The 27,262-nt window shown below is 44.8% G+C and overlaps 1 protein-coding gene across 1 annotated transcript in view; it reads left to right on the forward strand.

Moving 5' to 3' along the window:
• The window catches only part of AQR (aquarius intron-binding spliceosomal factor), a 72,851-nt gene that overhangs the window by 8,643 nt on the left and 36,946 nt on the right, over positions 1-27,262 (forward strand). The window contains 10 exon segments of the mRNA XM_015410551.1: positions 1,077-1,197; positions 1,889-2,029; positions 3,557-3,625; positions 4,187-4,287; positions 5,951-6,027; positions 9,441-9,505; positions 14,802-14,918; positions 20,543-20,656; positions 22,094-22,197; positions 23,138-23,240. Coding sequence (XP_015266037.1) covers positions 1,077-1,197; positions 1,889-2,029; positions 3,557-3,625; positions 4,187-4,287; positions 5,951-6,027; positions 9,441-9,505; positions 14,802-14,918; positions 20,543-20,656; positions 22,094-22,197; positions 23,138-23,240 — 1,012 coding nt within the window.

Raw genomic sequence — 27,262 nt, forward strand, 5'->3', positions numbered from 1 at the left:
CCCATCTCCAACAACAACAACTTCAGCTAGCATATAAAAACTGGAAATTTAAACTGCATCTTTACTCTATTGAAATATATTGCAGCACATAAATGTTGCAAAGAAAATGTGGAATGGATTTTCCATTAAGGTCTCTGGGCCCAGATAGACTACTCTGGGACTGGAATGACAGGGTGCAGAGTGGAATGATGGTCCCTGGGAGTAGCAGAAGCATTCTGGGGGTGGAATGAGGGCCCCCAGAGTGGAATTATGTTCCCAGAACACAGCTGCTACTCCCGGGGACCATCATTTCACTCTGGGAGCTGGCATTCCAGTCCCAGCGTGGTCTAGCTGGGCCCAGAGACCTTAATGGAAAATCCATTCCATATTTTCTTTGCAACTTTTTTGAGCTGCAACCCAGAGGAGCTTCCTGCCATAGGAGAAACAGGCAAAGATGAGACCCAGCCAGCTGGGAAGTTCAGCAGCCCCAACCTCCCTTGGAAGGGTGAGGAAAGGCGGGGGGGGGACAAGAGAGCTTTGGACCATATTAAAGCCGTGGGCAGGCCAGTTCTGGCCTGTGGGCCATAGGTTTGACACCCCTGATCTTGGGCATTTGCAAATATGCTGTTGATAGATTTTGTTCATATTTTATTTGGCATACTAATTACTTTTTCTGAAGCCATTCTTTGTTACGCTATCTTGCTTTGTCTCAAGAGGCGGTAAGCATTTGGCTTTGAGTACTAAAGCCATGTCTGTGGCAGTGTATCACAACTGGAAGGGATGCTTATTCTCTTTCCACATGAATAATCAACATGAATAAGTGTCCACCATTAGGATAATGTAGTCCTTGTACCAAGTACACTGAAAACTCTTTAATGAACAATGGCTTCCCAATGGGTAAATCATTTGCAGTGCTTGTTCAAATTGCCTTAAATGCTCCTGTTTTAGTGCAGTAACCTACTCTTGAGGTAATGTAAGAAGCTATTTGCAAAATCATATAGGTTTTTTTAAAAAAAGTGGTAGGTAATTATGCATCTCTTGACTGGTAAATGGCAAATTACGTGGGTAGTAACTCTTTGTCTCTTCACCGTTCACAGCCAGTACCTCGAAAATTATTTGTGGATGAATTATTCTTCTGAGGTGTCCAGCAAGGCTTATTTGATGTCAATCTGCTGTATGGTGAACGAAAAGTTCAGAGAGAATGTGCCTGCGTGGGAGGTAATAAACTTCCATTACAGTCAGTAGTAACTTTGATCCCCCGATTTGCAACTTTCTTGTTGCCCACTTAAAGTGTCAGAAGATGTCAGGATGTACTCCACAGTACTGTCTGTCGATGTGCCTTGTCTGAAGTCATCTGCCATAGCCTTTTAAACAGCAGCGCATTTCACAATGGAAGCGGGAGTGATGTGAAAAGAAGTAATTGTTTCAGTCATTTTCAGGTGTCTCCCATTTATCGTTGCTTGATAAAGTGTAGCACTTAGCAGTGCCGTTTTTATGGTGCTGAAAGTGGTAGGAGAAATTGTCATTGCTAGAAGAAGGCTTTGGTGGAGATTGAAGAGCAGCTTCATCTTGGCGCCGTTTTCACTTATGGGAGTAGCATGGCTAGAACGCCTCATGGTTTTGTCTCGTGCTCCCGCAGTAACGTTAGAACTTCCAGTGATCTAGGAGAGGAGCTGAGCCATAAGAAATTGGTAATTATAGTGGTGAGGAAGGAGTAGCAGTCTGCATGGTTCTTTAACATAAAGTTGGACACTGAAAATATATGCCTCTTGTTTATAAAGCTGCCTGCTTTTGCACATGGCTTGTTTTAATATGACTCAATTTAAGCTGAGACTCAGAATTCCATTGGTAACTTGCCTCCAAAAGATATTCCACTTGAGGTGACTGACAGTCCTATTTTCCCATCTAGACATTCAAAAGAAAGCCGGAGCACTTCCCATTCTTTTTCAAATGTGTGTTAGAAGCATCCTTGGCTGAGAACAACAGTGAATTCTCACTACAGGAGCAAACAATACTCCTGCTGTTCCTTGATCACTGTTTCAACAGCTTGGTAAGCTTAAACTGTCACCCATTTGTCATGTTAAGAGCTGCAGCTCAATCTGCCTTTGGATATAGTACAATACAAGTGGGGGCCTGCGAGACTTGCGGGGTGGGTGGGAAATCTCATCTCCCCATCGCCGTCTTGCTGAGTTCAGTACGGCCTCTGGGCTCTCTGGCAGCTGCCGGGCCCAGCGTAGAGCCCCAGGCTGTTGGCAGCAATGTTCCCTCTAAGCTGAGTTAGTGTGAGCTAGCTCACAGTTTTCTAGCCTCCAGCTCACACATTTTTGTCATGGCTCAGGAAGGATGACTCCAAGGTAAACTGACTTATGTAGTAGCCAAATTGCCTGCTCACAACTTTAATGCTAGTAGCTCACAAAGTAGAATTTTTGGCTCACAAGACTCCACAGCTTAGAGGGAGCATTGGTTGGCAGCCACCACCATGCCTGGCATGGCCCCCGGGCTCTCCCTGGGCTGCACTGCTGAGCCCAGCACAGGTCTTGGGCTGTATATCCACCGCCACCAGGCCTAACATGGAGCCCTGGTGTGCACTGCCGCCGCCACCAGGCTGGCATGGCCCTTGGGCTTTGCAGCAGCCACCACCAGGCCCGTTGCGGCCTCCGTGCTCTCCCTGGGTGTCCTGCTGCTGCGAAGCCCAATGTGAAGCCCCAAGGTGTGTTGCTACTTCCACTGGATGCAACGCAGCTCTTGGCCTCTTTCAACTGCCAAGGTCAATGCATTCTCTGCACGTGCAGAGAGTGCTGTTTTACTATTTAACCCCCCCATGTATGTTTTTTTAATTTTCAGATTTTTCTGCGAACCTGGGGAGTGCCCCAAGTTTGCTGGAAAATCTTTTTAGCCTTCCATGTGGTCTCTATCCACGGATTTAACTATCCACAGATGGGGGCCACACATGGCTAATAAAGATTGCCTGGAGTATCATCTTCCTACTGCAGTCTGTCTCTTCACCCTTTCTTGTTCTGACTGCAGAGGGCCAAATGGAGGCGGTCTCAAGGGTTGTCCCTCAAAAGGGGACTATCCTTTGTTTGAAGCCATGTCAGGGCCTGGGTTTGAGCATATCATGGAAATATTGCCCAACCTTAATTGCATCCATGGGTCCAGGGATAAGTAAGAGAAGTTTTAGTGGTATATGAATATCCTTTAAATGTTATTTTATGCTTTCTTTCTGTTAGCATTTTGATTTTATAAAGGTGATGCTTGCCTTGGTCCTTTCGGGAAAGGATGGTTTAGAATCTAAAACTTAAATAGAGCGTGGCTGTAGCATGCAAGTCACCTGGCACAAACTGACTCTCCCTGAGAAATAGACTTGGGAGATAATTCCTTGCACAGCTTGTGAGCTACTCACCCAAACACAAGGTCTCAGCAAGGTCTCACTAAGACCCCTGTTTTGCTTCTGGGTTGGAATGTATAAAGTGGGGTCACCAAGCATCTGCTGGTTGGCTGAGGGGAGCGCATGTTGTAGGGGCCTGCTATGGACCATGAAAGTGTTTTCACTGGCTTATTGAATTTCTTGGGACAGGAAGTGGATTTGATCAGAGCACAAGTCCAGCAACTCATCTCCCTGCCAATGTGGATGGGCCTGCAGCCTGTAAGTGTTCCATGAGAAATGTATTCTTTTATTTAAAGTTATTTTGTTTTATATATTTAAGTATATCCTGTACTTCCCCCTCATACTGGGGACTTGGGGCAGCTGGCAAAAATCCAAATGCAAAGAACCTCTGGAGAGCCGTATGGGGTTTTAGATAACAAAGTGTACATTCACTTCCACTGACCACTGCCAGCGAAAAGATATGGAGGTCTTCTGAAAGCTGTGGTTGCCAGCCTTCTGGCACGTGTGCTGTAAATGAAGCACTAAGTGTGCCCTAGGGCATGTGCCATCACATTGGCTGTTTCATTTACCTCTGAGCTGCTGAACAGAGGAGCCGGCAGGGTTGCTGAATGAGAGCATAGGTCCAAGGAGTCAGTTCAGGACAGTTTCTGCTGTCAGGGATTCATTATTTGCAAAGTGTGGTATTCACTGATTTCCAGATCTCTTGCAGATGCAGTTTTATTTTCAAGACAGGCAAGCAGAAAGTTTTGCTTTTAAGGGGCAGCACCAGAGAAGACTAGTTAGGCGAATGACAACTCAAGAGAGTTTATTTTGTCGTAGGCTCGTCTGGAACTCGAACTGAAAAAGACACCAAAGCTTCGGAAATTTTGGAATTTGATCAAGAAGAACGATGAGAAAATGGATGAGAATACACGACTACAGTAAGCAAACAGGAACTGTGCATTACACTTCAACTCTGGTTGGAACTCTGGCTGTTTTGAGATAAATGGCGGCTCCTGTGCTTAGGTGGAGAAGGCCAGTCTAATGTCCTGTGCTTCATGCACCAGGGTGTGTGTAGTGTGTGGAAACTGGCAGCATTGTCCCGTCTCTGGCCTGCCTTCTAGGCCAGTCCACATTTAGCTTGTGCAGCTTTCCCCTGTTTCTTAGGCCTGTGTCATATGTTGCTGTAAAGAGCTGCATGCACTAGGGGTGGGGGCATGATTTTTGCCATGGCAGCCCTCCAGCAACCACCTCATGATGCTCCTGGGAGTCCCCCTAAAGCAGCGTTTCTTGAGGCATTTTGGGCTATGGCAGGAGAGTGAAGGCAGGGAAACTGTGCTTCCATACACAGAATGTAGATGGGATGTAGCCAAATGTAGCATTGGCTTGGGAAGTGGAGGGTGGGGGGGAGGAGAGCCAGTTTGGTGTAGTGGTTAAGTGCGCGGACTCTAATCTGGGAGAACCGGGTTTGAATCCCCACTCCTCCACTTGCACCTGCTGATGTGACCTTGGGTCAGTCACAAGCTCTGGCACAGCTGTCCTTGAAAAAGAGCAGTTTGTGTCAGAGTTCTCTCAGCCCCACCCACCTCACAGGGTGTCTGTTGTGGGGAGGGGAAGGGAAAGGAGTTTGTAAGCCACTCTGAGACTCCAAGTGAAGGGCGGGGTATAAACCCAGTCTCCTCTTCTTCTTCTAGGAGGGGATGGAGGAAGACTTCTTGTTTTGGACTTTCTCAAGTCTTTTTGTGAGGACTGAGCCCTGTCCTCATTTTTAGTTACAGGGCTCAGAGTGCTTGCACTTAGTGGCTGATAAATTACCTGTTGAATGTTACACAGTGCAGCCACCCAACACAATATTCCTGAACAGCCATCCAGCACTTCCATATTAAACAAGTATTAATCTGAGTTGCAACCCATTACGGTTTTCTTTAGAGGCACAGTTTTTAAATGCATGAGGATTGTATGCGGGAAGTTTGAACAGCCTTGTGCTCCATCCACATTTTCTTTTTTTAAAATTCAGCATGTTGAGTAATTCCCCTCCCTCCACAATATTGTAAGACATTTTAACAGTGATTATGGCCGTTTTTCTTTAACTGGTTCTATGTTTATGTACAGTAGTTATCGAAATGCAAGACCAGGCTTTTTCCCAGGTGTGTCATAAAAAAAATTAAAAGGGGGGGGGGAGTTGTAGCTGTGATCATTAATAAACGTTTTTTGTATTAACATTTGTAAGGGTTCATCTTGCTTTTGAGTAGATACTGCTTGTGTGATGCTGGCTTTCCCAGGCATATCTACAAAACCAGTCCCTATCTATTGTCTGTGAGATCTTCTTTCCAGCATAGTGTGGAAATAGCTCTTCAGTCAGTTCACAGATCTCGGAGAACCTCGCTATATTAATGGAATAATTCCTTCAATATGCAGTGAGGAAAATGGTTAAAGCATACTAAAGCATGTTAAAGTAAAGTCTCCCTCAAAAAGCTAAGTCCGTGACATCAGCATTGTAATCTCTGGCACCAGCGTCAGTGTAGTAGCTGCATTCTCTGCAGACCCTTTGATATGTCGGGATGCAGACTAGTAATAAATCAGCCTGGTATAATTTTTTTTCAGAGCACACAAAGAAAGACTATTTCTTTCACAATTGATCCAGAAATTCATCTCTGTATTAAAATCGATCCCCATTTCAGGTATGTAATGTATCTATGTATAATATGTCTTCCTGCTTTGAAGCCCCCTGGCCCATGGGCCACATTTCCCTGCAGGAATGTAACATCTTTTATTAGTATTGTCCTTATTACGTCCTGGTTTACTCCTTATTACCTCCACCACCTCAGGTTCTAGGTCAGATTTCCCAGCTGAGGTCTGTTGACAGGTCTTTGTACACCCTACCTCTGGCCACTGTCCCTTCTTGTAGGGCTGGCACCTGAGGTAGCTGGGCCACCGAGGCCTACTTGTTGCCCCTTGGCTAGGAATGTCCCCACCACCACCACCATCCCCACTGACACATTCACTTCAGCACTGAAGAGTGGTAGCCTGCCTCCCTTGCTCCTTAGAGTGATAGGTGAGTAAAGAAACTGTGCTAAGGAAGAGTATACAAATGGGTGTGCTTTTCTGAGTACTCCATTTACTGAATTGATGGGGGTGGAACAAAGCTGGGTGAGTGGATTATGCATCTCTGGCCCTCCCAAAGTTCTGTGATCTGACAGCCAACTAGTCCTACTTGGAGAAGGCAGCACAAGGACCTCAGAGCTCCTGGGGTGTGGGTCTCGTTTCCCTTAGAGTCCTTTTTATCTAGCAGGAGGTGGTCTTAGCACAGTAGCCCAAAATCTCTTCAGCCTACCAAGAGTCCTCCTGCCTGGTCTGAAATTCATGAGACATCTTCAGCTTTGAATATGTTAGTCATTTGTGGACTGCTTTTGTGTTACGCTGTCCGAAATTTGCCAGCCTGAGACGGTAATGAGACACCTATTTTCAAATCATTCAGTGCAAAGTAAACATTGATAGACTATCTAAAGGGGCTTGCGTGTGTGTGTTTTAAAAGCTAATTTAAGCCCTTTTGTTGATCAAATTACTTCTGCATTCTCAGAAAGCTCCTTCTGAGTTCACCATCAAGTTGTTATAAGGTTGGGAAAATGACAAGTAGTATACTTAGCTTCAAATTTCAGTATTATGGAGGCATTATATCCGCAACAGTACATCTCTCCCAGCTGAGAGAAAAATACAGCAGCTGAAGGGTGTCTCAACAGAGAAGTGTTTTGTTGTTGTTGTTTTGAATGGCCATGCCTGGCCTGTTAGTAAATTATTTTGCACCATCAGCTCTGTGTTCTCTGTTTGCCTTGCTTATCGGTTTTTGGTTTGGGATTTCTAAAATTGTATTTGGGGGAGATACTTTGTTAGCTAGCAAAGATTGTACAAAGCTGAAACATTTGAACACTTGCATACTCTTATGTAGGTTAGTCTTCTTCTGTGACGTACCCCCCAGCATTGTGTCAAAAACAATTCTACTCAATTAAATTATGACAAGCAAGATTAGCCTTTGTGCCCTTTTTCTAAAAGTCTAATTTAAGAGAATATATACATATTACATTAAAGTAGAGGGTTGTACTTGGATATGAATTCCTGAGCAGAGCTCTGCTCATGATTCTCTGGATCCAAGTTTTCATTAAAACAGTCTGCATCTATGAAATTCAAGATTGCTCCATTCAGATCCTGAAGTGAAAGTGAAGTATGCTTATCGGTTTAAGATGTGAAAATGTGGTCCCACTGCCTGATTGAGATCGATAGATATAGATATAAAACCAGTAAAACATCAGGTCAACAGGTTTCATTGCTGAGTGCCAGGCTGGTCAAAGGAGTATCAGTTGTCTTTCAGCTCCTGAGCCTGAATAACCATTCCTGTCTTGCATGTATTACCAAGACCAGGCTTGATGATGGAGTTTGGGTGACACAACTGTGCCTGCCAGTCTTCTTGGTACAGCTGCAGGCTAGACCCGGTGTTCAGATAAGTGGAATTGACAAAGCCCATTTCAGTTCAGCCTCTCTCACCAGGCAGCCTGATTGACAGTCACCAAACAGAACGCTTAAATCTGGGCAGTGTACCAAATGCAAACAGGCAGCCTGATTAACAATCACCAAACTTGGAATGCTTAAATCTGGGCAGTGTACCAAATGCAACACAGAGACCACAACAGGAAAATACTGTCCATAGGAGCATGACTCACCTAGTGGCCTATAAGGCTGTGCAGAAATGTTTAGAAAGGGACGATTACCTTGCCTAGTGTGAAAGCAACAGATGTCATTGGAGAGCAGGACTTTCATAGCATGGCTATATAGCTTGATACAGGGAAAATGGTAACAAACAGTACATGAAGATAAGGGTATATTTTCAGATGTGAGCTGCCTATTAGAGCCTTCAAATATAACTCATGAAATCAGCAAAGGGACAAATGTTATCTTAGTTGCGTAGTGGTTGGTGTTGGACTAAGATCTGGTGATCCAGGTTCAGATCCTCACTCCCCCGTGAAAGCTCTCTGGGGCTGTCATTCTCTTCCAACAGACGGATAAACTGGAGGAGGGTGTTGTAAGCCACTTTGGGCCCTCATTTGGGAGAAAAGTTGGTATAATTTTCTAAAGAAATTAAATCAATATGTATAAAACCAAGAGCCAATTTTCATAACAATTCATGCAGTAAAGTAATAATAATTACGTAATTAGTTTTGTGTTGAAATGGCATGTTTAGTATGTGAACTATTTAATGAAAGTTATTGCCATGCCAGCTGATTGGGGCCTATACTGAAGAACATTCAGTTGTGTAGACTAGGGTTAATTGGGAAATCCAGGAACCAGTTCACAACTGCATCAAATCTTTTTAATAGTGTCCTGACCTGGATAGCCCAGGCAAGCCCGATCTCGTCAGATATTGGAAGCTAAGCAGGGTTGACTCTGGCAAGTACTTGAATGGGCAACCTCCTTGGAATACCAGTGGTCAGGAGGTGGGTGCAGGATTATTCAGCCACCTCTCTGAATAGTCTCCCGGCTCCCAGTAGGGGTCAGTCACCAGAGGTCGCTATGACTTCCAGGCACATGCACACACACACGCACATATGAAAAATACAAAAGAAAATCTTCTTAATAGTTTCATGTTAATTCCAAACAGCTGAAGATTTCAGTTTGATTTTTTTCTTCCATTGTTCATTTAAATAGTGGACTTTGCATACCCATGAAAGTTCATGGAAGAAGATGGATCTTTACAGTCTTTACAGAGATCAGTTCTTAAGGCACCTTGGCTTCTTCACTTGGCATTATTTTGGGATTTTATAACAATACATTAGATTTGAAGCTTTCCCCTAAACTGGACTTTTCTTTCTATAGCCCCCAGAAGTGCAACACAAAGGCAAATGAGAATCATTACTGAATCATAGCAGAACTGTAGTTCTGATTATTGTAGTCTTTGCAGAAAGAAAATGATCATTTCCCATCTACTGTATAAGTGGCTAACAATTATTGTTAACTTTGGTCTTATAAAAATCTCCCTTGAGAGAACATTGGGTTATTAATCAATTTCAGGGTTCGTTTTCAAGTTATCTGTGTTTGATTTTAGGCTCCCTCTCTATGGATAAAGTGCACTACTGTGAAAGATTCATTGAACTCATGATAGATCTAGAGGTAAGACAAATCTATAGTCATCTGTACTCTCATTTAACAAAATATGTGCTTTGTTTCTGCCAGTGCTTAAAGCTGCAGCTAGAAATATGACTGACCCCAACATGTTAACCAATGAAATTATCTTTCATGATACTGATGTATCAAACCTGAATCATAGCCTCTGTTCGTTTCAGTGAGGCTTTTACAGTATTTTCAGGGGAATTGTATTGAAGTGAATGATGATTGTTTAGGACCAGGGTTTGGAGAATTTGGTTGACAGCTGCTTTTCCCGGAGAGCCGGTTTAAGAAATAAGTGAAGTCCAGCACTTCATCCCACATCTGAAAGCTCCATTGCTGAAAATGCCACTTCTCTACTTCCAGTTTGCCTCTAAGCCTGGCTACTGGAAGCCCAGTTGGCCCTTTTCAGGAGGCCAGCTTCAACCCAGGGGCCAGCGGTTGCTGTTGCTGGCAGACAGAATGTGGCATACAAAGGATCTCATTTAAATGTGAAAGTTTATGTAAAGTAGACAGTGACCTCCTCAGGTTCAGAATCTAAGATATGACTGTCGTTCATAATGGCCTTTGTGCTTCTCTAATCTGGGAGAACCGGGTTTGAACCTTTGTGCTTCTCTGTAGTTTCCGGTGTGTTTTTAGTGAGCTGCCTTGAGTAACAAAGCAATGAACAGGGCAACAATTGGATTACAAAATTAGAGAACAATGCACTAAACATGGTACAAGACATGACATATTGTAAACAATTACAATGGCAGAATTTAGAAAACTGCGTAGTAAGAACACGATAATGCCCATAATAAACAGTTCCATAAATTACAGCTTTATTCCCTTGATAAAAACGTACACCAGAACAATTCTGTTTTCCTACAAGGCTTATGTAAGCAGCAATTCCACGGTACTGTGGAATAGTTAGAGAGTAACTTCTGGTCTTTTGGGGTGTGCATCCAGGGAGGGCCATTCCTTAGGCTGCACGTCCTACACTGAAATGACCTCTATGCAAAGGTTGCTCCAGGCAGCACACTCGCTTTGCCTTGCAGACTAACTCCATGCATCGTGGCTAGCCTCTGTGTTGCCTCCAGGACTGCTGCATGAAACGGGCACCCAGTGCAAGCAGCCTTACTGTGGTGACATTGTATTGTGAGCAGCAGCCCTCATGATGCCCTTAGAACACAAGAATGCCAGAAGTATTCTTCTGGATTTCACCGAAGCCGCCGTTTTGAATACTAAAGGAACTAGTTCATGCATCAGTAATTGGCAGGGCTTGTTTCACACATGAGTGGCCATTTTTATTTTAAATTATTTCAGGTCCAGGAAGTCTGTGGAAATGATGGACATGGCACCCATTGTACAGAAGCATTTGGGCACAAGGCATGGGTGCTTTAATCTTTCATACGAGTACAGTATAGCTTGGCATTTTGGGCTTTACTGAAGCTCTGCATAACTGGGGAATGTTGCAGTTGGTATCGTTAAGCCCTGCCACTCTGGACTGCAGGATTCTCTCCCCAGAGAGAGGGTATGATGAGCATTCAGCTGGGACACTGCTGGATCTTTGTCAAAACGCCGTGCAGCAGAACATTTCACGTTGGTTCTTTCTGCACTGAGGGCATTACAGGAGACTTAAAAGAGTTCAGATAGCTTCTGAAGCCTGTTGGGCTGATTGGAACTGGCAAACCAGAAATCGGCTATAAAAAGCCATCACATTTGTTCTTCTCTTCTAGCTTGTCCCATCTGAGCAGACCGTCTTTACATATACTTCTGGTCCCTTTTGTGCCCCCCTGGGGCATTTCAGTGTTTCATATTCGGTTACATCTATATTATGATTGAGTCTAAACTACTTGAGCATTCCACTGCTCAGCAGTGATGTGAGTAGGATGAAAGCCATCCGTGTGCGCTGACTAGTTATTTTCTTTATTGACAATACTATATTTTTGTGTGAAAAAGAAATCTATACTTTTTGTGAGTATTTTGTGTGTGTCTGTGTGTGACTGGAAGTTGCGGTTGACTTCTGTCAACCCCTAGTTGGGTATGGATGTCTCAGCAAGATGGTTTGCTACTGACTGCCTCTGTTTCCCAGCGCTGGTATTCCTTGGCGGTCTCCCATCCAAGTACTTGCCAGAGTTGGCCCTGCTTAGCTTTTCTTGATCCGTTCTGGTGCTATTACTGTAGTGGTGGAAAGTGTCGTGAAGTTGAGACGGCTTGAGCGAGTGTGTGTTGGATCCCCAAGCATCGAGATGTGAAGTTGAGACGGCTTGAGCGAGTGTGGCGGCATGCTCATGACAGAGCAACAAGAACATCTTATAGGGCATTTATGAAGGCCTATGAGATGGCACTGAAGTCTGCAAAGAGAGAGTTCTACGCGGCCTCCATTGCGTCAGCAAAGTTGGTACTGGCCCAATTATTTAGAACCATTTGGTCTGGTTATTAACCACATTGCCACAAGGCAAACCAAATGCTAGGGAATTGGAGACAGGCTGTGAGGCTTTTGCAACATATTTTGCTGATAAAGTCTTGTCACTCTGCCAGGAGCTCCTGACCAGGAACTGGAAATCCCTTGTCTGTCTTCTGGTCCTATGTTGGACCATTTCTGCCGACTCTCTCAGGAGAATGTTGACAGGGTCCTAGCAGCTGTGAGGGCAACCACTTGGCTCCTTCACCCATGCCCATTCTGGCTGGTCAAGGGCTGCAGGGATGGTATTTGGATCGCCCTGGGAGACATCATCAATCTGTCCCTTTCATCCAGGACCTTCCCAGTGGGACTTAAGGAGGCAGTGGTTCATCCACTCTTAAAGAATCCAACTTTGGATCCAGCAGTTCTGGCCAACTACCAGTTTCAAATTTACCATTTCTGGGTAAGGTAGTTGAGAGAGTGGTGGCTAAACAGCTCCAGGTCTTCTTGGATGACGCATCTATCTTTGATCCCTTCCAGTCCGGTTTCCACCCTGGTCATGAGACGGAGACGGTGCTGGTCACCCTTACAGATGACCTCTGGAGGCACCTGGGACCGGCATCTGAAGGACTGCCTCTTCCCATGTGTGCCCCAAAGAGCCTTGTGCTCACAGGATCAACATCTGCTGGTTACTCTTGGCCCGAGGGATGTCCGCTTAGCCTTGACCAGGGCCAGGGCTGTTTCCGCCCTGGCTCTGGCTTGGTGGAATCAGCTCCCACTGGAGATCAGGGCCCTGCGGGACCTTTATTGACAATCAGGGCCCTGCGGGACCTTTGGTTGAGGCAGCGGGTGTCCATCACAGTTGGCCTCCCTGCTCTCAGTCTGGCTCCCAATCTGCTGAAAGGGCCCTCTGATTCCACCTGTGGTTCTAACTGATATGGAACTCTTGCTACCTGTATGAATTTTTATTGTTAGTGTTTTAACTGTTTTAATGTGAGTTTATTGTATCAAGTTTTGGACTCGGCTTTTGTGATCCACCCTGAGCCCGCTTTGGGGAGGGTGGAATAAAAATCTCAAAAATAAATAAATAAATAAGTCGGAGCTGACTTATAGGGACCTCATGGGGTTTTCATGGCCAGAGTCATGCAGAGGTAGCTTGCCATTGCCTGCCTCTGCGTAGCAACCCTGGTATTCCTTGGTGGCCTCCTGTCCAAATACTGCCCAGGGCAGCCCCTGCTTAGCTTCTGAAATCTGACAAGATCACGCTAACCTGGACCATCCAGGTCAGGATACTGCTAGTATTGGTCATTGTTAAGTTGTATGTTTTCAGTTGCTGAATTTTTCTTTGAGTCATTTTTCTGTTAATTCATATTTAAGTTCATTCTCTTGCAGTGTTCCAAGAAGATGCTTGTTGGCTTTCCCTGTTCCCACATTAAATCTATTGCCTCTGCTTTTCCCTGTGCCCACCTTATTTTTCTTCATGTCAATAGGATCACATTTTTCTACTTTACCTGTTCTCATTTAGTTTCAGATTCTGTGACTTAGTTTGGAGTTCTTTTACCAGTTGATAGTTATTTCTATTCCTTTTTTTTCTTTAAAAAAACATTTAAAGCTTATTCTTGGCCTTCTAGTTTCTAGTTTTATTGCTGGAATTTTATCATCTGCCTAAATTAGATTATACACCTATTGGGCATAGCCTGTCTTTAAATGTGTTTTCGACAATGCTTTCTTTGTGAGATGCTTGAGAAATAATAAATACAGTGGACAGCTTGTGGGCCTGCAAAGGAGTTGCAGGAAGGGCAAAAAAAGAAAATCAGCAAATTCTCCCCCTGCCCCCTCTCCCAGTACAGTTAAACCTGCCAAGCACTGGGACTAGGCAAGTAGCTTTCTGCTCACGTAGTCCTGAACCTCAGCAGTCTAGCTTGTCTGATCTTGAACCTTGTGATAAAATGCAGGAAGGAGAGCTTGTAGTCCTAGCGCCTAGGGGAGAAGAGAGGGCAGCGCAGGCAATGGACCCCTTTCATGGCAACCCCATTGAACACAATCACTCTCAACCATTTGGAATAAAATGGCCACAGCTTTATTAGTTACAGCATGTAAGAAGCCTTGTCACAGCATGGGATGATTGGCTCCTGGTATCGACTGCCAGTGGAAGAGAACCATGGGATGGCAGGATGTCGAATTCCACGAGGACGATTGCTACTAAGTGGTCTCCCCTACCACTTGAGCCTGAGGGCAGCTTGTTGGCAGCCCCCAAGCTGGGCATGCCCCTTGAAAGCCCCACCCCACGATCCCTTAAGGGGATCCCCACACATTGGGGAAACAGGCATGCAGGCTAGTTTTCCTAAAATGGATCTGGCGCCCATGCTGATACCACTCCAGGCTGTGACAGAGAAATGAAGCAAACAAACAAACTTGAACAGAAGCTTAAGCCTCCCATCATGGCACCTTCCCCCCCTTAGCGATGACACCCGCAACCCCCCCATGCAGTCCTTCCCCTAAAGTGTTAACACTCATGGAAGGGATGGGTGGGCAAACAAACCTCAGTTTCTACTGCTGGCAGGTGTTAGGAGCTCTGACCCTTTTATAGGACAATTTGACTTGGGTATGTATAATTTAGGATTGTAGGAACTATTGGGGGGGGGAGCTTTTCTTTGTGTCTCCTGACTTTAATTGTCCCCTCCAGTGTATGATAAGTTTTAGTGCCTTGAGCAAGCCAGTTTACCCTATCTCCTTTCCCCACCAATTTGGTTCTCTACTGATAGGCATGGGGCTGTCAAGATTGCTAGAGCCTTATAGTAACTAATCCTTATCAACTTTTAATGACACACTGAATTCCGGCCAGTCTTCTAGTTGTTAACAAAACCTTATGTGTCATGTACTGAGTTGTTTGTAATTTGTTGTTGTTTACTCTAGGCTTTGCTTCCAACACGGCGATGGTTTAATACTATCCTAGATGATTCCCACCTAGTTGTGCATTGCTACTTATCCAGTCTGGCCAAAAGAGACAAGGAGGGCCATCTTTTCTGCCAGGTGAGACTTGCTGCTGTTTTGCAAAGGCTACTCTGAGTAGCCAATGGAATGCTACATTTATTACCCATCACAAATGAAAAGTGATGGTTGGTGATGGTCATTATTATTATTTAAAATATTTATTAGCCTTGCAGAACTCAAGGTGACTTACAGTACAAATAAAACAGATATAAAAGACAACAGTTTAAAATCTCTGCTAGTTGCCAGTAAATGAAAACTAAATTAGTCAAATAAAGCTGTCTTCAGCACCCTCCTGAAGATTAAAAGTGAGGAGGCCAGGCACATCTCCCTGGAGAGATTGTTCCATAATTGTGAGGCTGCCATTGAAAAGGTCCTCTCTTGTGTGCTCGCCAAGTGAGCTCCTTTGATTGGTGGGACAGGCAGGAGTAGGGATGGGCACAAACTCAAAAAAAGTGGTTCAGTTCGGATTTGGGGGATCTCCTGAACCAAACTGACTCCAAAGGGCCCCAACTGAGCCAGTCCAGAGAGTTTGGTCCCCCCTTTCTCCCGGCTGTGGCTCGCCGGGGCCAGGAGAAAGGGGGAGGGAATGCCCATCAGTTTTGCTTCCCCTGCTTCGAAGGGGGGGGGGAAACGAAACTGAGGGTTTTAATGGCTGGCAGTCATTTAACCTGTCGGGTTTGCTCCCCCTCCCCCACTTTCAAGGGAGGGAGCAAAACAAAAGGGTTTAATGGCTCATTTAAACCTAACCACTAAGGGGGCCTCTGGTCAGCGGTTAAATTTAAATGGCTGTGAGCCTTTTAACCCTTTGGTTTCACTCCCCCTTTTTGAAGGAGGGAAAGCAAAGCCAAACCAGCCACAGGTCGGGTAAATGTTTGGGGAACGCACCTTCCCTGAACATTGGTTCATGAACCCAAACGGGCCCAAGTTTGGGACGAATTTCAGTTAATGAACTGGTTCTTGCCCATCCCTAGTCAGGAGGGCCTCTCCTACAATCTTCATTTCTGGCCAGGAACATATGGGAGAAGATGGTCCTTCAGATGCCCAGGTCCCAAGCCATATAGGTCTTTAAAGGACACCTTGAATCAGGCTTAGGGCGGATTGGTAGCCAGTGTAATTGCTGTAATATCAGGATCACATGATTCTAGAAGTTGGCCCCAATCAGCAGTATAGCCACAAATTTCTGCACTAGGTGCAGCTTCTGAATGCTCTTCAAGGGTAACCCCAAGTAGAGTGCATTGCAGTAGTCCAGTCTAGATGTAGCTAAGGCATGAATCACTGTGGCTAAATCTGACTGAAACACGAACAGGCACAGCTGAGACACCAGCCAAAGCTAGGCAAAAGCACTCCAACTCACTAAGGTTACCACTTTGAAGCTGTATTCCCAAGCTGTGAACCTGGCTTTTCAAGAGAAGTATAACCCCGTCCAAGACAGGGAAATCTCAAGTCCCTGGTGTGCCTTTGTACTAACCCAGAGAGCTTCTGCTTCTCGAGATTAAGCTTCAGTTTGTTTACCCTCATTGAGCCCGTTACCAAGCGTTGGTTCAGAAGGTCATTGGCATCCTCAGAGTTAAGTGGAAAAGAAAGTTAGAGCTGGATATCATCCACAAATTGGTGATACCACAGCCCATACCATCTGATGACCTCTCACAACGTCTTTATGTAGATACTAAGTAGCATGGGGGATGAGGTTGGAACCCTGTGGAATTCCACAGACCAACAGCCACGGGGGAGAGCGGGAATTCCTCAGCTCTGCCTTCTGAAACTGACCACCCCTCCCCACAGATAGGACTTGAACCACTGTACGACAGTGCCCCATAGGCCCAGTGTCAAAAGGCAGCTCGGTAGGACACTAGGGTTGATCGTATCAAAGGCCGGTGAAAGATCCAGCAGAATTAGATGGATCACATTCCCCGTCTAGGTCTCAGTAGAGGTAATCATCAACCAAGGCAACCAAAGCAGTCTGTGTTCCAGATCCCATCCTGAAGTGGGATTGAAATGGGTTCAGAAAATATGTATCTTCTGGAGTAGGGCACAATCTGGGGAAATGGATCTTCGTCCCAGTTTGAGGTTCCTGGGGATCACACGAACCTTCCCATTTAACAAACTGGTTTGTGGCACAGTAGAACTGCCCCTCTGTGGGCTAGAGATGCCAAACTTGCGGCGAGTCTCCAGCTGACTTCTCTATCTGCCCTCCAAGTTTGGTGAGGATTGGATTTAGGGGGGCTGAGGTACAGCCCCCTGAAGCAGGTCCCCCCAGGAAAATGCTCTCTTAATCAGGAATGTGTTGAATGGATCCCCTGCAAGCTAGAGGCATCAAACTCACAGAGGACCTCCCCAGGATGCCCCTGTATCTGCCCTCCAAATTTGGTGAGGGTTGATGGGGGGGGGCTGAGCTGCCTATAAAGCTTTGGAGAGTGCCACTATTGATGTTTCAAGGGCTGCAGTGCGCAGAAGTTCACCCCCCCCCCCCGGTCGCTTTGAGAATTAATTCATTGGTGCCAGCGTGTCTGGTTCACGAACTGGCACCATGAACCTCTGTGAAAAACAAGGTGGTTCATGGACGGTTCATGGGAGACATGATCTCACAAACTGAGGCTCACAAACCACGAACTGGGTGATGTTCGTAACAAAATTAGGTTCGTGACGTGGTTTGTACCCATCCCTATTAAAAAGCCTCTGCAGCTGAGAAGCTACCACCCACTCTAGCACATTCACTGGGCGATGTTCGTAACAAAATTAGGTTCGTGACATGGTTTGTACCTATCCCTATTAAAAGCCCCTGCAGTTGAGAAGCTACCACCCACTCTAGCACATTCCCCAAGCATGGAAAATTATAGACCAGGCCAGAAGTCCCAAGCCACACAAAAGAGATCAGCTAGCTCAAGAAGGGATATGGCTGAACGGCAGGGTGGATGGTACATTAGCAAAATCTCACCCTGTCCCAGTTACCTGCCTTCAGGAGCACACTCAGACCTGGCAGACTGCTGGATAAGGCACCTTGTTAGGTAGCAGGAATAATGATAGACCACTGTGACCCCACTTTCGCCACTCCCTGGCCTAGCCTGCTACTATAAAGAGAAACCTGGAGGACAGAGCTGTGTCAGATTGATACCCCCAGCCTCATTCAACCAGGTCTCCATATCGCATGCCAGGTGAGCCTGCTTATCCAGGATTAAATCCTGAATGGCAGTAGTTTTCCATTTACTGATCTGACATTCTGGAGCAGGATCTTAAGGCTAAGGACCCAGCCTCGGCACAACCAGACCTCCGTTGGCTGGGAGGCAGACCTGAAGGCAAAGAGGACAATCAGCATCCAGGCTTCTTTCTCCTGGAACAACCAGCCTATATCATTCTACCATATCTCCCTCTGCCCAGGATCAGAGAAATGACAGCCCCCTCTCCAAGACTCATACCCTTCTGGCTTTCTCCTCAATAGAGAGGCAGCTGAAGACTAGGATTCTTAACTCCACCACCACCACCACCACCATCTCACAAGCCCTTTAGCCCTCTCAGTATCTCTGGCTCCCTAAGCAAGAAAACAGTGCAGCTACAGTTGCCAGAGTCTCCTTGCTGTGAGCCTTTTTTGTGAACTGCATGGAGAGAGGAAGCCTCTTTTTGTACATTGCATAAATTTGGTTAAGTATAGTTGTTAAATTTTCTCTTCAGCTTGGTTGTGCACCTATTTAAAAGAATGGATGTGCTTTCAGAAACTGCATGTGTGTAACAAATGGACAAATATATTTGTGCTCTTGAGTGCAGAATATGTTTTTATCTAATGCACTTTAGGATTGAGAACTGCTGCATATTACATCAATTTTGGGAGTGAGGAGATAGTTTGAGAGGTTGCTGCACCCACTCCATGCATGGTGTTGGAACTGCAGGGTGCTTCCTGATTTAGCGCCCCCCCCCCAGTTCACAGCAGTAACAGTGCTATTCTGAGCAAAGTCACGCCCTTTTCTTAGATCTCAATAGATGACACACACAAATAACAGAATTTACTAGTTTGAGACTCTGCACTTCTCTAATAATAGTTTAGTTTGGACATCAGCACAGCAGAGGTCCTTCTAAGCCATTGAGAAATATGAGGCAGTTCTGCCCTTTTCCAGTGCGATCCCAAAGTCATTTTAGTTGCTTAAGTAAACTGAGGACGTAGGACAGATTTGTACTTATTCCTGTTCCTTTGAAATATCCCAGCAAAATTTCTTTAGTCTTGGAACAGGAAGGCATCTCCTGTCATCTCCTTGAGCAGTTTGAGCTCCTCTGTCCCAACAATGTATAAAATCTGCCCGATTCCTTTGAAGGCAGCCATAATACAGAATGAGGCACTGGAACAGGAATATGTAATTTTCTACCAAATCAACTGATACTGATTTTGGAACCATTTTGGGACCAGAGTACTTTCCGAGCCCTTTTCTTATGTCTTAAGCTATATCCTTCAGTTATGTCAACAGTCAACACCATAAAACCTGGGTTATCTGTCGGCCTCCGTTGGCATGCCAGGCTGCTTCCCGCTCTGCCGCTACCTGCTCTCAAACAGTCTGTGGCTCTCCCTTATAGGGGCTGCCTGATGGCCCTGCTGTTGAACAAGCAGCACCCATGGCAGGTAGCCAGCCAAGACTGGTGCCAGAGGAGCAAATCCCATGGCTGGAAGCCAGCCAGGATGCCCTGTCTGCTCCTCCACCGCCCACGCTCATCGGAGAGTGGGTGGCAGAGGAGTAGTCAGCCCATCCCTGCCATGCCAGTATTGAGCAGGTTGTGGTGGAGGGGGTTGCGTGTCCCAGCCAGATCCCAGTCGTGACCGAGAGCCACTTGACAGTACTGGATTGTAGGGACTTGCTTTACTGGCTGATTTGGATAACTGGCAACTGCAGTTCCCTGTCGATGCTGGTTACCAGTGTTTTTACTGTAGTTTATTTTAATTATTTTAATATTTATGTAAATAATGTTTATGATGCCTTTCCAGAGACCTGCTTGAGACAGCTTACAAGGTAAAAACAATACAGCAATAAAATATTAAAAACAGCCTACTAGGGACATGGAGGCTGCATAAAACTAGTATTCAGCTGCATAAAATAATATTTCTTAAAACAGCCCTCAGATTAGCATCAGACCATCGAAGCAACACTAAAAATGATGGAGCCCTTCAGTTAAAAGCAAGGAGACATGTTTTAGCCTGGTGCTTATAAGGCAATGAATGAGATGCCAGGGTGAGCCTGCAGGGAAAGGGCCTTCCCAGTGTCAGGTGCCACCACTGACAAAGCACTGTCTTTGGTGGTCACCCCATTTACCTCTGCAGGTATGGGTTTAACAGAGAGCACGTCTTTGGAGGAAAGGCTTAATTGGTGCAGTCTGGACGGTATGGCAGGTAGTCCTTCAAGTACCCTGGACCCAAACTATTTAGGGTCTTAAAGGTAAGAAGTTTGAACTGTGCCTGAAAGCTATCAGGCAATTTGTTTGGACTGTTAGGTTTTATTAATAACTCAAAAGGGAATGTATCTCTAAAATTACTACCTTTAAAAGTGTAGGCACAATATGTCTGATATGAAAATATTAAAATATTGATGGTTTTGACCCTCCCACAATGCTTGCCACTTATCATAGGATAATTCAACAGCCCTTTTTTCCTAAAACATGTGACCTGGTTTATCATGAATTTATTTCAGCTCTTAGACATGCTAAAATTCTACACTGGCTTTGAAATTAATGACCAGACTGGAAATGCGTTAACAGAGAATGAGATGACGACAATTCACTATGACAGAATTACTTCCCTCCAGGTAGGTAATGTCCTTTGTTTCAACAGTTAAATTTTTATTATCACTTCACGTAGTGTACCTTTTTGTTAAAACTATTTTATAATAATTGCAAAAACATTTTTCCTGTACTGGGATCAGATTCTATTTTTATTTCTCTCCATATCGCTCTTCAGATTGTCCTGAAGCCCTCAACATTAGCTGTATGTTGAGTATTCAGATAAGAGGTGATGACTAGCTTGAAAAAGACCATGGAGTCATTTGTAAACTTAGAAATACGGTCTCTTAACACATTTGATCCTGCCTGTTCTTATGAACAAGTACAGTTCATCAGTCCAGTGATCATCCAGGAAGGGTGGTCACTGTTTCAAGTTGGTCACTGAATGTTGGTTGCTGAATGTATGATCTTGGTCTCTGAATGTATTGTACTGGCTGATTAGCCACCATAATCCTGTGTAGATGATCAGTCCATACATGGAATGGGGAACTGGGATCACTGTAGTGCCCGTCTCTCACCTGGCATTTGCCCATTGGACTTCAGGCTCAAAGCCCTCTGTGCATGGTCTTAGTCCTTAATTTGCACACCACAACACTTATGGGCTGTCAGGCAAGGTTAAAGTCCAAAACACAAATGTTGCACAGGTACAGAATGTGGCTTTAATATCTGTGGAAAGGTCATGTCACACACACACACACCCCGCCTTAGGAGTAACAGATGCACCAAAGTTGGCCACAAAATATGGATTTTTTTGTGTAATTTGAATTGTACCTTCTTAATTTGGAAGTTCTGCACATGCACGTACATGTGCTCGTGTCTCTTGCTCCAGCATTATGGTTTTCTGGTTCACCATGGGCTTTTGGTGACTGCTTGTGTCAGAAAAGTTTGCTGTCTTTGCTTATTTGGGAGCAAGTAATTTTCATCTGTTGACTCAAAGATGCTGAGTTCAGCAGTCTTTATTAATCATCTATTAATGCAGTATTAGACATTGCCACATACTGTGTGTGGCTTGGCATGTTAAATTAGAGTGTGCATACTCTTTATGGTAAAGGTAAAGGTTCCCTTGCTCGAAAGCCAGTCGAGTCCGACTCTAGGGTTGCAGTGCTCATCTCCATTTCAAAGCCGAAGACGTTTCCGTGGTCATGTGGCCAGCATAACAACACCAAGGTGCACAGAACGCTGTTACCTTCCCACCAAAGTGGTACCTATTTATCTACATGCAATTTCTTGCTTTCGAACGGCTAGGTTGGCAGGAGCTGGGACCAGAGATGGGAGCTCCCTCCATCTTGCGGCACCCAGGTCTCGAACTGCTGAACTACTGACCTTCCACAGCCTGCAGTTCAGCGTCTTAACCACTTGAGCCACCGCAGCTCCTTTATAGTAAAGGCAGGGCATAAATATTTTAAATGAATGCTTCCAAGGTAAAATATAGTAGCTGGTTCTCATTCTTGTTTTGTTTCCAGAGAGCAGCCTTTGCCCATTTTCCTGAGCTTTACAATTTTGCCCTCTCAAATGTATCAGCTGTTGACACACGGGACTCACTGGTAAAACTTTTTGGGCCTTTAAGGTACGTTTCTCCACTTCTTGATCGCATCTTGTACTTTCTTATGGATGTTACAATGTGTAGAGTAAGTTTTGAAGATTTTTTTTCCGAGCAACAGTTGGGGTTGGATTTTTTTGCTTTGTTTTATAAATCCAAGCTCTTGAAAATTGTATGAAATACCTTGGCTGAAATGACGATTTTCTGTCTTTTGTCTTTAGTGGTAACATGTAATCAGAGTTGGGGGGGGAATCACTGGACTACTCTCTAGCAGCTTAAAAAAGCTTGGGGGGCTTGAAAAAAAAAGGGGGGGATGTCAGCCGCTTCCGGAAACAAAATCCTTGGTATATGAAGAAAAGGTTTGCAACCTATAACTCCTATGTTTGGGGCTTTTATTTGTTGAAAGACGTTGTTTGGGAAAGTAGTATGTTTTTGTGTCATAAAATTTAAAGGGTAATGTTGAGTTCCTTGTGGTGATGGAAAGATGCTGGTGTCTTAAGTTAAAGTTGTGGCCAGGGATTCAAGCAAATTGTTCCTGGGCCTTTTTCCCTTTTGGGGGGACAGTACTGATGAAGGTCCAGTCACCCCCCAAAGAGTGATTAACACATGGAATTCACTGCCACAGGAAGTGGTGGGTGCTACAAGCATGGACGGCTTCAAAAGGGAATTAGATAAGCATATGGAGCAGAGGTCCATCAGTGGCTATTAGCCACAAGGTATAGCTAGGGGCTCTGGGGCAAGTGATGCTCTGTCTTCTTGGTGCTTGGGGGGGGGTCAACAGTGGGAGGGCTTCTAATGTCCTGGCCCCACTGCTGGACCTCCTGATGGCACTGGTATTTCTGGCCACTGTGTGACACAGAGTGTTGGACTGGATGGGCCTTTGGCCTGATCCAACATTGGCGTCTCTTATGTTCTTATGTTCTTATCTTTTTCTGTCTGACTCTTACCCTTTTGCTTTATTGTTCAGTTCTCACACACTCCACCAGGTGGCATCATATCTCTGTTTATTGCCAGCCCTACCAGAAGGGGAAGACACAAGCTATGGAAAAGAATTTCTGCTAGAACTATTGGTAAATTCTTGAGCCTCTTTGGGCTTGGGCAAGTTCTTGAAATTTTGTTTTTACAGTAATACCGAATTGACAAATTGGGTCAGAAATGTATATTTATGTATATATATTTATTATAAAATTCCACCTTATAGCTTTGAACAGGTTGCACATATATTTACAAAGTTACTATTAAAGGGATCCTTGGTCTCGATTATCTGTATGAAATAAAGTGATAGTAATGTGCACTAAGCAAGGAAATGCTCCATGTATGTTGTCCCCATTGGATTAAACGTATAACCTTGAATTCACCAGAGAATTTTTGCTGACGAAAGGATTTTTCCCTGTGGAGCCCAATTTTCTCTCTCCCCCTCCCTTTCCCATTGCAACCTATACTGCTGTTATCCTGGGCTACGTTTTATCATATTGTGTATATAATTCTCATATGTTTGTGCATTTATTAAAATCTCTTTAAGCTTAAGTATAGAATAGCCTTTGGAGGATGAAGGAGATTAAATTCTTTGTGGGCATTATTAATTTTCCCCCCAATGACTGTGTTCCTTGTATTTTGCTGCCTTGCATCTTACTTCAGTGAAGGCTTCAAGGAACACACCGAGGTCTCCCACTCATAATATTTCCCAGGGATTCACTGAAATTGCAATGATTTCATAGGAATATAAGAAGGGCCGTGCTGGATCAGAACAAAAGCCCATCTAGTCCACCATTCTGTTCTGTTCACACAATGGCCAAGCGGGTACTTCTAGAAAGCCCACAAATGGGCAGACTGCAACAGCATTATCCTGCCTGTGCTCCCTGGCAACTGATTCTCAGAGGCCATTAGTAGCCATGGGTAGCCCAGTCCTCTGTGAATTTGTCCACTCCCCATTCAAAGCCTTCAAGTTGGCAGCCTTGACTACATCGTGTGGCAGTGAGTTCTGCTCATTAAGTATATGTTGTGTGAAGAAATACTTCCTTTTGTCTGTCCCGAATCTCCTACACTTCAGCTTCACTGGATGACTCCAGGTCCTGGTATTATGGGAGAGGGAGAAAAGTTTCTCCCTGTCTTCTCTGTCTGCGCTATGTGTAATTTTATAAACCTTTATCACATCTCCCCTTACTCACCTTTCTTCTAGGCTAAACAGCCCTAAATGTTTAACCAATCCTCATAGGGTAGCTGCTGTAGCTCCTTGATCATTTTGGTTGCTCTTTCCTGCACCTTTTCAAGTTCTACAATATTCAGAACAGTACACAATATTCCAGTTGTGACCTTATATAAAGGCAGTAAGACTGTGGCAGTTCTGTTCTCTGTTCTTGGTCTGATTATGGCCAGCATGGAATTTGAGTTTTTCACAGCGGCTGCACACTGGGTCAGCCTTTTCATTGAGCTATCCACTACCACCCCAAGGTCCCCTTCTTGGTCTGTTGCTGCCAGCTCAGATCCCATCAGTGTATATGAGAAGTTGGGATTATTTCGCCCAATATGTACCACTTGCTAACGTTGAGTCTCATTTGTCATTTTAATGCCCATTCCCCCAGTTTGATAGATCCTTTTGGAGCTCTTCACAGTCCATTTTTGTCTTAACTACCCTAAATGATTCGATGTAATCTGTAAACTTGGCCACCTTCCTACGCACCCCTAACTCCAGGCCATTTATGAACAAGTTGAAAAGCACCAGTCCTGATACAGATCCCTGAGGAGCCCTGCTGCTCACATCCCGCCGTTGAAAGAACTGACCATTTATTCCTACTTTCTGCTTCCTTTTTTAAAGCTAATTTACAATCATGACTCCGAAGATGGCTCAGGAGTCTCGGTGTCTTTCAGTGAAGCAAGTGTGTCTCCATTGCAGAGGCACTTGCTTGTGGAACTTCCGTTTCCTCCATGGAGTGAAGGGCCTCGCCCGCACTGGAGCATCATGTTTTCCAGTGTTTGCAAACAGGACTCTGATTTGGAACACAAATGTATAAGCTGTTTTGTAAAGGTTTCCTTCTGTTAGAAAGTCTGTTAAGAATATTTTCTGTGGAGGACTGTTCTAATTATTACATATAAAGATTAATTAAGCTTAAGGATCAGTTCTGCATCTTAAACACATTTGCTTGAAATAGTCTCTGTGATTGTCAGTTAAATTTATCATGATATACTTGTATACTATAATGCTCATTTTGTCTCCAAATTATTGATAAAAAATAAAAATAAAATCCAGTTTTAACCTTTCTGGATTCTGTTTTGGTTGGCCCCACATATGACACTATAGACTTTTAATTTACGGAGGATCTCTTTTGAGTCATCCTTCTTTCTTATGGATGAGAGATGCCTGATCTGGCACGGGCAGTTTGTCAGTATGCCATGTTTGAACTTCACGTGTTGTGTTACTGGTAGGTCATGCTAACTATTGTGTGAGAATGTGGCCGTGAAGTGCTGGTTGACTTGGCAGCTGAATCTCTGTGCAATGTTGCTAATGCATCACTGGACTTCTGCCATGTTCTTTCTCAGCCCCTGTTCAAATGACTTCAGTGGGCTGTTAAAACAGAGCTTGCTTTGTTTCAGTCCCCTCCCCCAAAGGTAGTTCATGCTGTCCAAGCTGTGTCCAGGAACCTTGTCACCTGCAGCATGCTACTGAGCATGCTGCATGTATGAAGGTGGGGAAGATGTGTGTGTGTGTGCACTCCCAGATACCTTTTATGTTAAATATCCGAAATGTGTTAAATGTTGCAAATGTCCCTGAAAAAAACAAATCTTCCCTCTTTTTGGAAAATCACAGACAAATGCTAACAATCACATTCAGATTACTAACAAGATTTACTGATATGTGTGACTACTTCAGCACTCACCAAATTTATGGCATTCACTATAGTATGCTGTGGTAGAACAGGCCCACTCTGACCTGCAGGCCTTGTTCTGCCCTGCCCTCCTAGGGGGTTCCCAACTCCCAGGAGGGACTTCTCCTTTTTACTCTCCAGTAGCCTCCACCACCACCTGATCAGTATAGGGATTTCCCACTGAAGGGATTAGGACCTTCAGCTCCCCTTCCAAGCTCTAAGGCCTTGCCTCAGTGTCTCCTGCTAGCCTAGTGCCTGGTTCTCATGGGAACAAATTAATGTCTTGTGCGGCCCTGGGGGAATAGCCAGTTGCCAACTGCTTGCCTTCCCCTCTCCTGGGGAAATAGCATGTCCGAAACAGTGGGGGTCTATATGGTACAGAGAAACACTTCTAGAATCAAAAGTTTAAAGTATTCATTAAAAAGAAAATGTTTACAATCATACTTTTAGCACAACGCCAGGGTGAAGCAAGGAAGAACAAAAAATTGGTAAAATGCAAATCCTCTGTCCCTCTCAGCTATACATACCCTAACAGATGTTAAATTAGGACAGGCTCTTTAGCTTTAGTAAGTTACTGCTCCTTACCGAGTCTTCATTACTTTGAGGATTAGTCTGGTTCTCTAGGCCATCCATATGGTCCAAAAATGGCTGCCTGCTCCCAACCTCAGACAAGAGGCCTGTTCAGCTCAGCATCCCAAGGAGAACAGAGACTGCCTTCTCCTTGCAAGGCAGTTTTAACAAATGTGTGTCTCCTCACCCTTGACCCCGGTCAGCCCAGATCAAGGCCTCTTATCCTGTTGTGTCCAGGAAGCCCCTTCCTGTAACTTGTCTATCAAAAAGTCCTCCAAGCCTCTATGTTCCCTGCTTGCAGAAGGGGGAGAGTGAACTGGCCCATCCCATTGTCTCTAGCAAGACCCATTAAGATTTCTTAAGAGATGCATCTGGAAGGCCATGGGCTGCTTTCTTCCCCTCTCTTGCTTGTTCCTAGCTCAGAGGAAAACAACTGGTTAAACTGAACAAGGAAGCCCTGCTCATTGCCAACCTCCCAAGAGACTAGGCATTTCTCCACATGTGCACGGTAGGGTGGCCTGATGCAGACTGCCCATTTAATTGTAGTTAGGTATTCAGGACTCAGAGCACCCCACAGGCACATAGTCTCTCTCCTCCCCCTGACAGCTCCCTTCCTTCACAAGTATCCCCCCCCCCATTTCAATTTCTGAACTGGTTGT

The sequence above is a fragment of the Gekko japonicus genome, unplaced genomic scaffold (genome assembly GCF_001447785.1).
Source record: "Gekko japonicus isolate JY-2015 unplaced genomic scaffold, Gekko_japonicus_V1.1 scaffold3263, whole genome shotgun sequence".
Classification (NCBI taxonomy): Eukaryota; Metazoa; Chordata; class Lepidosauria; order Squamata; family Gekkonidae; genus Gekko; species Gekko japonicus.